Here is a 13804-nt window from a genome sequence, read left to right as displayed (position 1 = left end):
TGATTTTGCCACCTCTTCTTAATCTCTTCTGCCTCTGTTAGGTCCCTCCGTAACTGGGTTAATAATGTGTTTGATGGGGAAGGGACCCACATATTTGGGTCCTAACTTTTTCAATGGTTGCAAAGATTGCAGGTATTGGGTGGATAGATAAACACAGCCATCCACATTAAAGATTTTAGGTCCCCTGCACTCTTCATCAGCTTGCTTTTTATAAGCTTCCCTAGGATCTGCAAGGGACTTCCTCACAACTGGCCAAGTATTGCATAATTGGGAGACCCATTCTTTTAAAGAAAGCACAGGGGAAGGTCATTCAAAGGCAGCTTGGGCATGGGAGTAAAGTCTTGTTCCATAACCATTTTAAAGGGGTAAACCCTGTACTACTGTGTACCAAATTATTATATGCTACTTCCGCAAATGATAAAAAGTCTGTCCAGTTGTCCTGTTGATAATGAATGTAGCACCTGAGTACTGTTCCAATACTGAGTTCTGTGTTCACACACCCCATTAGTTTGGTGATGGTGACTGGAGTCAAGCCCCTGATCAGTCCTAAGAAGATTTAGGAACGCTTGCCAGTGCTTAGAAGTGAATTACACCCTTCTATTGGAGATTATGTGTTGTGGGGCTTCGTGTAGTTGGTAGACATGTTGCACAAAAAGCTTGGCTAGCACACGTGCTGAGGGTTTTTTTTGGCATGGGACAAAGTGCACCTGCTTGGAAAACAAATCAGTTATAACCCATATAACTGAGATTTCTGGGAGTTCTACTATGAAATCCATGGAAATTTCTCTCCATGCGGCCATTCACTCAGCCACCAGTTGGAAGAGCCCTGGGGTTTTTCCTAGCCACTGCTTGGCAGAGGCACAAATTAGGCAACTTGGCACATAGCTTTCAATGTCATTCTTTAAGGACAGCTACCAAAACTGCCTTTTAATTAAATGTAAAGTTTTTACAAAACCAAAATGGCCAGCAGTTTTTGAATCATGGCTTTTACCCAGGACCAGTAACCTCTGGCTTTTTGGTGCATACAATTTAGCCCTCACCCAGGCTAGACCGTCCCATATGGAGCATTCATTTTTGTGATTTTGAAACCACTTGTCTTCCTGTAATGAGGCTTTAACAGCTGCTGTGACATTGTTGTCGATCTGAGGCTTCTCTCTCCCTTGCGCTCTGGCCAGCTGCTGTGATGGGATTAACAGTTTGACCACGTCTGATTTGGTACAATTATACTGAGGCTTTCATGATAGGGCATCAGCCAGAAAATTCTTTCCTCTGGGAGGTAGTGCAAAGTAAAGTTAAATGATTGAAGTACTGTGCTCATTGGACTTACTTGGGTGACAGCCTCTGCAGGGTTTTCAAAGCCTCTAGGTTTTTGTGGTTGGTCTGCACTTTGCTCCCTTCAAGGAAGTACCTTCATGTTAAGAGTGCCCAGTGCATGGTGTATTCCTCCTTTTCCCAGACCGCCATCTCTGTTCAGTCTCAGACAGTTTTCTAGAAGTGTTGGCACAGGGTTGTGGATTCCCTTGTTTGTTTTGTTGTAAGAGTATGACTCTACAGTCACATCCTTAGTGTCTGCCTGAATGATAAATGGGGTGTTTGGATCTGGCTATCTGAGGACAGGTTTGGCTGCAAATAAGCATTTAAGTTTCTCGAACACTGCTTGACACTCCATAGTCCATTTAAAGGTTGGCTAGCTTTGTCTTCTCTTTTTGTCTTTAAAAGGTTATTGATGGGGAGTACAATCTGGGCAAAAGATGGGATAAATTGGCGATAAAAATTGGCAAAGCCCAGGAAGCTTTGCAATTGCTTTCTGTTGTGGGGTGGAGCCCAGTCCAATACCACCTGGACCTTTTGGGGGTCTATCTCGACTCCTTTGTGTGATATGCAGTAGCCTAGCTTACTTTACTCTGGTGGAAGTTGCACTTGGAGAGCTTGTCATATAACTTAGCAGCTTTTAGTTTCTTGAGTACCGCTCTCACCAATTTCACATACTCAGCTTTTGTCTCAGTGTAGATCAATATGTCATCTAAGTACAACAGCACCCCTTTTTATAAGTGCTCATGCAGCACCTCATTAATTAGCTGCATGAAGATGGCTGGAGGATCCTGGAGGCCAAAAGGGAGGACATTAAACTGGAAACAGACTAGTGGACTATTAAAAATGGCTTTCCATTCATCCCCCTCTTTGATCCTCACATGATAGTAAGCCTCCTGTAGGTCCAACTTAGTGAAAATCTTGTCCTTTGCTAAGTGCATTAGCTTTGTTCTTCATTAGGGGAAATGGGTAAACGTTCTTCAGCACACTCAATTTAACCCTCTATAGTCCACCAAAAATAAAATGGGGGTGGCCTGCTGAGGTCACACCAGCTGAATAAATCTATGGGTGAGTTTTTTACCAATGAAGGAACGCAATTCCTCTAATTCCCTTGGGGTCATCAAGTAGAGTTTTGCCTTAGGTAGTCTAGCCCCAGGTAAAATTTTTATAGCACAGTCTGTTGGTTGACAAGGGGTGAGCTCATCCGACACCTTTTCCCTGAACACCTCCCTCAAGTCTTAGTATTCTTTAGGGATAGAGCCAAGGTCTCTTTCCTGCTCTTGCGCTGTGGCCCCTGCCCCACGCTTGCTGGAACAGCTTCCTGAACTTGCTCCAGGCCACATGCTGGGCAGGCTCATTGGATTTTCAGCAGGTCCTTCCTTCAATTTACATACAGGTTTTATTTCTTGAGTCAGGCCAACCTCAGCACCAAGGGAAGCTCTATTCCAGGAACCACTGGAATAGAGTGGTTCCTGGAATAGAGCTTAGAATCTTGGTATTGACCTCCCATCTGCATTTCTACAGGCTCAGTGACAAATGTTGCTGGGATGCCCCCTTCTACAGATCCATCTAGCTGGAACCTTCAGCTCTTTTAATTGTATCTCCAATCTTTCTACTAGGGCAGGGGTAACCAGGCATCTTGTGCAAACTTGACTCCAGGAGGGCTAGTAGGTCCCCTTTCCTAACAGCAGAAATGAAAAATCCCAAGCATACCACCTTCCTCAGCACGATAGCAGGATACCAGAGTACAAATGGTGGACCTGACAGTGATTCTCCTCTTTGTAGTTCTGCCTGTTTTTGTTCCTGCTGTCTGACTAGATGAACTGCCGGCTAATAATTCCAAAGTCTGTCTTTCTTCACTGCTGCATTATCTCTGCATCAGTAAAGATGGTTGGTTCTTCATTCTTATTCTGCTCTCATTCCTTTTCATTGTAAAATATCAGGATAGGGTTATTTCACTATCCAGAATGAAAAGCAAGAAGAATAAAAGGAAATAATCATACAGCAATGGGCTGCTTCCTGAACCGCTTCTGACTAAAGTTTTAATTGTACAGTTGCCCTGTTCAGTAAGCAATTACTGAATTTTACTGAAAGCAGGGCCTCAAGCTCATGATCACCTCCATTTATAATCCTGCCCTATTTGCTGTCTTTTCTCTTTTCATAAAGAAATCCATTAAACACAAAAAATAACCATTATGCAATATTTTTAATTAAATAGCGGGAAAAACAAATTTGTGAGTTTTGATTTGGATGAGTTTCTTATTATTCCAAATTATTTTAAAATATATTTGCACAAAAAATGTATGCATTTACTAATATAGTTAATATGCAGTACATAAAATATTGACTATCTTCAACAATTTCTGCACACACAAAATCTACCCTTAACATGAATATAATGTGAACTATAGTTGTGCATAATTGTGAGCTATAATTTATTTATTTATTTTTATTTAGTTATATTTATATACCGCTCTATTCCCTGAGGACTCAGGGCGGTTTACAGGGAATTAAAAATCCAAAATACAAAAATTAAGAACCAAATTAAAAAATATTAAATTAACCCTGTAGTCAGTTAAAAAGAACCCCAAATTAAAAATTCCTCCTCAGTCTGGGCCCGAGAGCTCGAAGAGCCAGGTCTTCAGGCCCCGGCGGAATGATCGAAGGTCGGGGGCAGTTCTCAGCTCCACTGGCAGCTGGTTCCAGAGGGCAGGCGCTCCCACCGAGAAGGCCCTATCCCTGGGTGTCACCCGCCGGCAGTCTCTTACCGGCGGGACCCTGAGCAGACCCTCCCTGTGGGAGCGCACTGGGCGAAGGGCATTTGATGCCGGCAGCAGGTGTTCCCTCAGATATCCCGGACCCAGGCCATGTAGGGCTTTATAGGTGATAACCAGCACCTTGAATTTCACCCGGAGGGCAACCGGAAGCCAATGCAGCTCACGGAGTAGAGGTGTTACATGGGAGTATCGGGAAACCCCCATTACAACTCGCGCGGCCGCATTCTGCACCAGTTGAAGCCTCCGAGTGGTCTTCAAGGGCAGCCCCATGTAGAGAGCGTTACAGTAGTCCAAACGGGAGGTCACAAGCGCATGAGTAACTGTGCGTAGGGCGTCTCGGTCCAGATAGGGACGCAACTGGCGCACCAGGCGAACCTGGGCAAAAGCCCCCCTGGTCACGGCTCCTATATGATCTTCAAAATTGAGCCGTGAATCCAGGAGGACGCCCAAGTTGCGAGCCCTATCGACGGGGGGTAACACCTCACCCCCCATCATTAAGGATGGAATAACTTGGTTAACCCGAGATGCCGATATGCACAGCCACTCAGTCTTGGCGGGATTGAGACGAAGCCTGTTTCTCCCCATCCAGACCTGAACCGCCTCCAGGCATCGGGACATCACGGAGAGGGCATCACTGGGTTGGTTCGGGGTGGAAAGAAAAAGTTGGGTATCATCAGCGTACTGATGATACCCCACCCCAAAACCACGAATGATCTTGCCCAGCGGCTTCATATAGATGTTGAACAGGAGAGGCGAGAGAACCGACCCCTGAGGGACTCCACAAATGAGAGACCTCGGGGCGGATCTCTGCCCTCCTGTCAACACCGACTGCGAGCGGCCCTGGAGGTAGGAGGAGAACCACCGTAAAACGGTGCCTCCCACTCCCAGCCCCCTGAGACGCCGCAGTAAGATACCATGGTCGATGGTATCGAACGCCGCTGAGAGATCTAATAGGACCAGGACAGAGGAGCAACCCCTGTCCCTAGCCCTCCAGAGATCATTCACCAGCGCGACCAATGCCGTCTCCGTGCTGTGTCCGGGCCTGAAGCCCGATTGGTACGGGTCCAGATAATCAGTTTCCTCCAGGAACAGAGGGAGCTGATGCGCCACCACACTCTCAACAACCTTCGCCAGAAAGCGAAGGTTGGAGACTGGACGGTAGTTGTTTAAAACAGCCGGGTCCAAAGCAGGCTTCTTGAGAAGGGGTCTCACCACCGCCTCCTTCAAGGCGGCAGGAAAGACACCCTCCTTCAAGGAAGCAGTTATTACTGCATGGAACCAGCCTCGTGTTCCTTCCCGAGCCGCATAAGCTAGCCAGGAGGGGCACGGATCCAACAAACAGGTGGTGGTGCTCAGTCTCCCCATGATCCTGTCCACATCATCAGGGGAAACAGGGTCGAACTCATTCCAGATAACGTGCTCAAGACCGCCTGATTCCTCCACATTAGACTCTGCCCAGTCAGAGTCCAAGCCGGTCCGGATCCGAGCGATTTTGTCCGCCAGATGATGACTAAACTCCTCGGCTCGTCCCTGCATGGGATCCTCTCTCACCTCCTGGTTAAGGAGGGAGCGAGTCACCCTAAACAGGGCGGCCGGGCGATTATCTGCGGACGCGACAAGGGCGGCAAAGTAGTTAGACTTCGCCGTCCTTATCGCCGCAAGATAAGACCTTATAAAGGTTCTTAACTGCAATCGGTCGGATTCGGATCGGCTGGATCTCCAACCGCTCTCTAGACCTCGTCTTCGCCGCTTCATCTCCCGGAGCTCCACAGAGAACCATGGGGCCCAACGGGATCTGCGTCGGGTCAGAGGTCGCATGGGTACAACGCAGTCGAGTGCCCTGGTGGCTGCCGTTTCCCAGGCCTCCACCAGGGCATCGACTGGGCTGTGGGTAAGGGTGATAGGTATAGGCCCAAGCGCCCTCTGGAACCGATCTGGGTCCATTAGGCGCCTGGGGCGGAACCACCTGGTCGGCTCCGCCGCCCAGCGGCGGGGGATGGCATGACAGAAAACTAGCCTCAGGAGGTAGTGGTCTGACCATGACAGAGGGGTGATGGACGGAGAACCCCCTCCCAGATCATCCAGCCACTGTCCAGACAGAAACACCAGGTCAAGAGTGTGACCCCCCTCATGAGTCGGGCCCTCAATAACCTGGGTCAGGCCCATGGCTGTCATGGAAGCCATGAACTCCCGAGCTAACTCCGACGACCCTCCCAGTGATGGCAGGTTGAAGTCACCCAGGACTGCGAGCCTGGGGAACTCCACCGCCAGCCCTGAGAGGGTGTCGAGCAGCTCGGGCAGGGCTGTTGCCACACAGCTGGGCGCCAGGTATGTAAGCAACAAGCCCAACTGAACCCGAGGACCACACCTCAAGAGGAGGGTCTCACTCCCGGCCATCTGGACAATGGTGGCCTCCCGGGGACACAATGTCTCCCGAATAACCACTGCCACCCCGCCACCCCTGCCCTGAGCCCGTGGCTGGTGCAGCACCCGGAAACCCGGCGGGCATAACTCGGTGAGAGGCACCCCTCCCTCCGAGCCCAGCCAAGTTTCCGTGATGCACGCCAGATCCGCACATTCCTCCTCGATCCGATCACGGATGAGGGGAGCTTTATTAACTACGGATCTAGCGTTAAAATAGACCAGCCTGAGCTCAGGGGCCTGATCACCCTCATCCCCGGGTAAGAGGGTGCTAACCGGAGGGTCGGAGCGCGCCACCGCTCGAAGATAGCGGGGGCGCGATCCCAGATGTTGATATGACCCTCCTCGCAAACACCTGCTGCCATACCCTATCGCCGTGGGGATTCGATACCCCACCCCCACATTCCCAGCGCCAGCAGCCACCTCCCCCAACCCCGTCCCACCAGGACCTCTAACAGGACCAGACTGAGTGCCGGTTACAAGTTCCCTCCCCATCCCCCCCTCCCTCCCCCTCCCTAACCTCCTAAAATAACCGGCTAAAAATCTGATCAGGGGCCTCTTAGCGCGTCTTAACTCGAGGCCCCTATCCAAGCCCAACCACCTCTCGGAGTCCCAAGGCTTGGGCCCGTCATTAAGGGGAGTATGAAAACAGGCGACAGGTCGCGCCCATGAGGCAGGAACCGCCCTAAGGGCATACAAGTCCGCTTCGGAATAACGATGGATCATATAGCACTCAATTAGTCTCTTGGGGCTGATGTTGAAAATATAGCCAAAGGATTGTTCATTGATGGTACGAAGATGGAAAAAGAACAGGTCCAGTGGGCATATCTCTCAATCTGCAAAGCCATCTCAGCTCTCACCCGAGATGGAGTTCCAAGGGACAACCTCAGCCGTCCTCTCACTCCGGCTGAGGAGTCTAACTGGAACAGAGAGAGAAAAGGGGAGTCCTAAGCCAGGCCCACCCCAACTGGTCTCCCACACCAGTGAGGTGGTCGCTGACCAGACCAGAACCGTCCTCCCACCACGGTTCGGTCCCGTCCACACTGGATTATCCATAGGGGGATCTTAGTTCCCATCAGGTATGGAGCTAGCCGTAATGCCTGCCTGTCAACAAAAGAAGTAAGGAACAGGCAGGCCAGGCCTCTGTCAATCCTCACAACGCCAGCCCGCACCGCCAGTCTGGGGGGGGGAGAACAAAACATTCTCTCCCCAATGTCCATCCACCAGTCCAAGCCATCCTTCAACGGCGGAAAGTGATCCCAGCAGTCATGTTGGGTCCTGGAATTCACTAACATGTCCGCCGGGGCCGATGACCAGGCCCACAATCTGCAACCACCATCCGGGAGAAGAAGGAGGCTCCTCGCCACCAAAGAACGATGTCGGTCAGCAGGTGGTCGTAAAAAGGATCTCCATCCGGTGGGGTCGTCGCCGCTGCCCCTCCGACAAGCAGAGGGTATCCACGGCGAACAGGCAGAGGAAAGAAGGCAGGTGAGGCGTCCCGGGCTGCACGGCGCTGTAGAGGTGATTGACGCCATAACAGAGCTCAACAGGTCAGCAGAGATTGTCAGCGCTGCTCATTCAGATCAACAGGCCGCTAGCTCGGGGGGGGGAGGCTCAGCGTCATGAAAAGTAGCGTCCAGGAGCCGTTTCAAAGATCCCCCAATCCCTAAAGTCGCCTCAATCCGCAAGCAGATAAAAAACAGGCAGACGTCCCGAGTTTCACAGCGAAGCAGCGCTCAGCGCCATAATAGAGCTCAGCAGTTCGGCAGGCAGTTCTCAGTTCTCAGCGCCGCTCGATTGAATCAACAAGCCGCTATTCCGGAGGGGGGAGCTCAGCGCTACGAAAAGCAGCGCCCAGCAGCTGTTTTGAAAAACCCCCAATCCCAAAGTCGCTTCGGCCAGCAACAGCATGAAATCAGCTCAGCCAGCAGCAGATGAAAAGAAGCAAGGCAGACATCCAGGATTCACAGTATATATATAATGTCATCTGATAAAAAAAAGTTCCACCTACCTATATACAAACTTTGTTTTCCTCAAAATTGAATTGAATAAATCCTTAACATTCTTTAGCTAGAAGCATTTTGATTTCAATACAGCTTTTAGAAATTTTGTTCTTCATTAAAGATTTCCAAGCTATCAAGCGTTTATTTATTAAATTTGTATTCTGCCTATCTTACTATCACACAAATCTGGGCTGCTCACAGTATCATAAAAGTGATATACACAATTAAAATATTATACAAACATGAAAACATCAAGCCTTAAGCTTGAAACATTGACACAGTAAATTAAATAAAGGATCAGTGTATAAGTGGGATTTTTGTTGTAAAATATATTATTATAAAAAATGTTACATTCCTAAATGGAGCAATGAACAGATGTAGGCCATGTTTCTCAACTTGACTGTCAAGTTTGTAGCATACTTTGCTGGTGCGACAATTATGGCTTCTCAGCTTGCCAACGAACTTGGGGGGATGATAGGGAAATGGAATGCAGCTACAAAGATAAGGCAGACCATGTTTCACCAGATGTGTTTGACCCAACTCAGAGACATTTTCTCATAACAATATAATTGCACCTAATTGGGCAATGTGACCTATTCAGGGATGGGAGAGGGAATTCTATGCTTTTACTATAGGGGTTTGGGTTAGGGTTAGACAGAACTGTTTTTGCTTCCATACGTGCCAAAATGATATACTCAATAAAGTTTTATGTTAAGAGATTGGAACGTCTTGAAGGAGTTTGCTTGGTTGGGTTTGTCAGTCAGAACCTTGATATTGGAAACTTTAAGATGGGTGGACTTCAACTCTCAGAATTCCTTAGTCAGCATGCTGGGATTTGGGGAGTTGAAGTCCACACAGCTTAAAGTGGCCAAGTTTGAGAATCACTAATATGAGTGATCAATTAAGAACTCCCTAATCAATTAGAGATGTAATCCTGTCACATTACCAAGTATCCCGAGGTGCTTTTCTTCCTCCGTCCGCTCTTTCTCCACACGAAAAGTACCATCCGTATATTCAACATATTTGGCTTTCCAATATGTTCCGCCAAGTTGACTGGCATTTTGCTTAAAGAACAGCTGTGAGAAACTGAACACAAACAAGCCCACAATAACTTCTTGCATTAGCCAGCAGCCACAACATTTCTTAAATCTCAGAGCTTTTAAAAGGCGAATTTGTTATGGAGTATTTAATTCTGACTATAAAGAACCGTAGTGAGTTTCACTTTGAAGTGTGCAAACAGCTTTGGCAAATCAACCCTTTTTGTTGCTCTTGAGAGGGTGGTTTAATCTTAACAATGAAGAAATATCCCTGACATTTTTATATTCCACATAATCATGCTAGTGAAAGAAAAACAATCCTTCAACAGAGTAATTAGTTTCATTTTTAGCACTTCACATTAGATACACTAAATTCTAATCCTCACCAGTGTTTTTATTTTATCTTTTAGTTTGCAGAGTTTGTACAACCAAGTGCAAATTGATACATGGGCAGACCCAACATCTTTTAGCATCTGGAGTAGGTTGTGAGTAGCCTCCATAGCTTTCCCTGTGACATCTCTGAGCTTCCCTGTGGTTACTTTGGAAAACTTGGCTGGTTATGGCAAAGCCCAGTTGAACTAAAAACTGAACACCTGCAGGGAAATGTCAACACTGAGGCTCCCTTTTTGGCTCTTTCTCCAGGACTGAGCTGGGAAAGAAATGTTCTAAGGACCAAGCTGAGATTTCCTGGTCTAGCAGGATTGGAAGCAGTGAATGGGTGGGCCATCTAGTAGCTGTGAGAGGACACCTGTTTTGCATTCAACAGAGTTCAGATTCAATTCCTGACATTTTCTGTTAATCCCAGAGAGAGGAAAGATGCTCCTCTCAGTTGGCACGAGCCATTCTTGCAGCTCTCATCCTTGAAGGTCCCTTGGCTGTTTTTCTTAACCCCCCCTCCCCCCTCTCTCTCTCACTCTCTCTCTCTATAAAGGTAAAGGTAAAGGTTCCCCCGCACATGCGTGCTAGTCGTTTCCAACTCTAGGGGCCGGTGCTCATCTCCGTTTCAAAGCCGAAGAGCCAGCGCTTGTCCGAGGACGTCTCTGTGGTCATGTGGCCAGCATGACTAGTTGCCAAAGGCGCACGTAACGCTGTTACCTTCCCACCGTAGTGGTCCCTATTTTTCTACTTGCATTTTTACGTGCTTTCGAACTGCTAGGTTGGCAGAAGCTGGGATGAGTAACAGGTGCTCACTCTGTTACGCGGCACTCAGGATTCGACCCGCCAAACTGCCGACCTTCTGATTGACGAGCTTAGCGTCCTAACCCACTGAGCCATCGCGTCCCTAATTTATCATCTATTGCCTACAAAATCAACTGCAACAAATGCTGTTGCAATTATATTGGAGAAACATCTAAAAGACTAAAAACCAGGATACATGAACATATTCTAGCAGTTAAAAGACAGGAACAACGGTCCCAAGTCTGGGCCCATATAGTTGAATATGGCCATACCTTTGATTTCAAAGGAGCAATAGTCATCTCTCAAGACCCCACTAAAGGTGGCCATCTATTGAAAGAGGCTTGAAAGATAATAACTCAATTAATAGACATACAGTATCGAATTATTACCACCATATCAAACGCTGAGAAGGCATTTACAACAACACAAAACATCCAAACGCTCAAATACAACCAACAAAGACACAAACACACTACTCCACCCACCTGTCAAACACCATATCAACACAACAGGTGAAATTATTGCAACACAATCCATTCCAATTGAACTAAAGAACAGACAGAATTCTAAACACAACAATGATAGCTTGCATAACCAACACACCATCTGACACTTCTACACATAAAGACAACACCACTTTTGACCACAACACCCAAGACACAAATCTTGCAACTTCACTAAATAACCACACAACAAAACAAACACAACACCCAAACAACAAAAGAGTGTTGAGACCATGATCAAAACTGAAATCTGTCCCACCATGCACAATAAAACAAAAAATAACAAACCAGATCAAACATCCCACAAAATCACTCACAACTGACAACCATAACACTTACCTTCATTCAAACACACCAAACAACTGTGCAAAACAAGACAGACACACACAACAACCACACACTAAAAGAGTTTTAAGATCCAACAAACCAAATCACACAACAGAACCGATCTTACAGCAACCAGGTAAAGAAACACAAAGGAGAGCGAATCACTTAAACACTCCACGAGGACATCTGCTCCCTTCCACAGCAGAATCAAGCCTGCGATGACCGCACGCGAGGGAATGAGACAACCTTGACTCTACTTCGAACGAAGAGCCTGTCAGCCAGCGCATGACTGCACGCAGCGCGACGAGGTTTACGCACCTAAGAGCTGATACGTGCCAAGCAGCTGCTAGGCACGACTTTTAAAAATCAACCAGAGACCGGCTTTTCCAACAAAGCCGGAACCACTGTGATTATACACGAGCGAGCATGTCACGAGTTGGCCACTCCCACATTCCACAATTTGACCGTTATTATTACCATATAAGTGTATGTACTGACTCCCTTATCGTTCAGCCCTTGCTCTGATGATGTCAACAGCTTGTTGACGAAAGCTCAGCAATAAAGAAGAATTTTTTCTTATATGCCGGAGCTCATCATTTTTATTTTTACTGATTTCAAATACACATAAACACGCAAACACACAAACACACACATGTACATATAAGGGAGACTGAGTTTGGGCTGATACAGGCAAAAAGATTTGGCCCATATTTGGGGCGACGGTGTTTCTTTGAGTTGTCGCGCATCCGTTTTTGGGGGATGTAGTTGTCTCTGGGTATCTGTTGTTAAAAGTGAATTGCTGATAGTTCCATGTGTTGTAGCCATAGCTCTATCAGGCACCATGTCACAAGCCTACTTATGACTCATAGACGCTGTCAAACATTATCAGTTACTGAAAAAGAAGCCGTAAAGCAATTACAGGATGACACATCCATCGTCATCCTCTCAGCTGACAAAGACAGAGCAATGGTCGTAATGGACCGACCTGATTATATCCACAAAGCCCTCACACTGCTCAATGACACCAGCGCCTATTGGACTGTCAAAAAAGACCCTATGACAACCCTCAGGAACCAAATTTCCAAGGTACTGGATAGATTAAAACAGCAAGGGAAAATAGGGGAGGAGGCTTTAAGAACTATGCACCCCAAAGACGCGCCCACTGCCAGATTTTATGGACTCCCCAAGATCCATAAGGAAGGAGCTCCCCTAAGACCCATTGTGTCATTTAGGGGAACTCCAACCTCGGGGCTGGCCAAATGGCTATATGGCAGGTTAAGATATCTAGTAATGAACAATGACACCACTGTGAATTTTTAGAGAAAATTAGATCCGTCAGCATAGAGGAGGGGGAGATCATGATTTCCTATGATGTCACCTCCCTATTCACCTCAATTCCACAAGACTTAGCACTTGCTGTAATTGGGGACCGCTTGCAATAACAGGGAGCGGGGCAGCATCAAGATTCACTTAGCAATGAAGATCTGCTTCAGCTTACGTCCCTATGCCTGAAAACGTTTTTTTACGTTTCAAGACACCATTTATGAACAGGTGAAGGATACCCCTATTGGGTCCCCCATCTCTGGTGTCATTGCAGAGGCAGTCCTGCAACAGTCAGAGACCCGGGTGATGTCCACGTATCGCCCCAAGTTTGAAATTACATTGGGGAGACGGCAAAATGACTGAGTACTAGCATGAACACAAGCTCGCTATTAGAAGACAAGAACAACATTCACAGGTGTGGGCACACATGGCTACACACAACCATGTCTTTAATCTAACAGGGACCGAGGCAATTGCCAGTGACAACACTAAAGGCGGCCGCTTGTTTAAGGAAGCTTGGTTTTCAAACTACTCCTCTATCAACCGGCACATAGACCTCCCCCCTGCATACCAGGCACTAAGGAATTGGGAAGAGGAACGACATGCGCGATATGAAGACAAACAGCGCAAGCATTCACAGAGTGCCTCTTTGTATCAAAATCAAGATTGCAACAACACACAACCACCCTGCATTGTAGAACACAGGGAAGAAGAGCAACAACCATTTAGGACCTCTGGTATGAGAACACGGGCAATGACTAGAGTTATGGCTACAACACATGGAGCTATAAACAATTCACTTTTAACAACAGATACCCAGAGACAACTACATCCCCCCAAAACAGATGTGTGACAACTCAAAGAAATACGGCTGACCTCAACAAATAGACCGGTGACGCGCTCCATGAGCAGAGTGCAGACAC

The 13804-nt window shown here is 47.3% G+C and overlaps 1 protein-coding gene across 4 annotated transcripts in view; it reads right to left on the bottom strand.

Annotated features, from left to right (window-relative positions):
- The window catches only part of HEPH (hephaestin), a 111841-nt gene that overhangs the window by 53154 nt on the left and 44883 nt on the right, over positions 1–13804 (bottom strand). For all 4 annotated transcript variants that reach the window (XR_014493635.1, XM_083372228.1, XM_083372227.1 and 1 more), the window contains exon 9: positions 9459–9598. Coding sequence is in view for 3 of the 4 variants with exons in the window: in XM_083372228.1 (XP_083228354.1) it covers positions 9459–9598 (140 nt within the window). In the remaining variant the exon portion in view is untranslated. The remainder of the gene's footprint in view (positions 1–9458; positions 9599–13804) is intronic.

Source organism: Vipera ursinii (genome assembly GCF_947247035.1).
Source record: "Vipera ursinii genome assembly, chromosome: 12".
Classification (NCBI taxonomy): Eukaryota; Metazoa; Chordata; class Lepidosauria; order Squamata; family Viperidae; genus Vipera; species Vipera ursinii.
The sequence above is the reverse complement of the archived record's forward strand: the minus strand, read 5'-3'. Positions and strand labels throughout refer to the sequence as shown.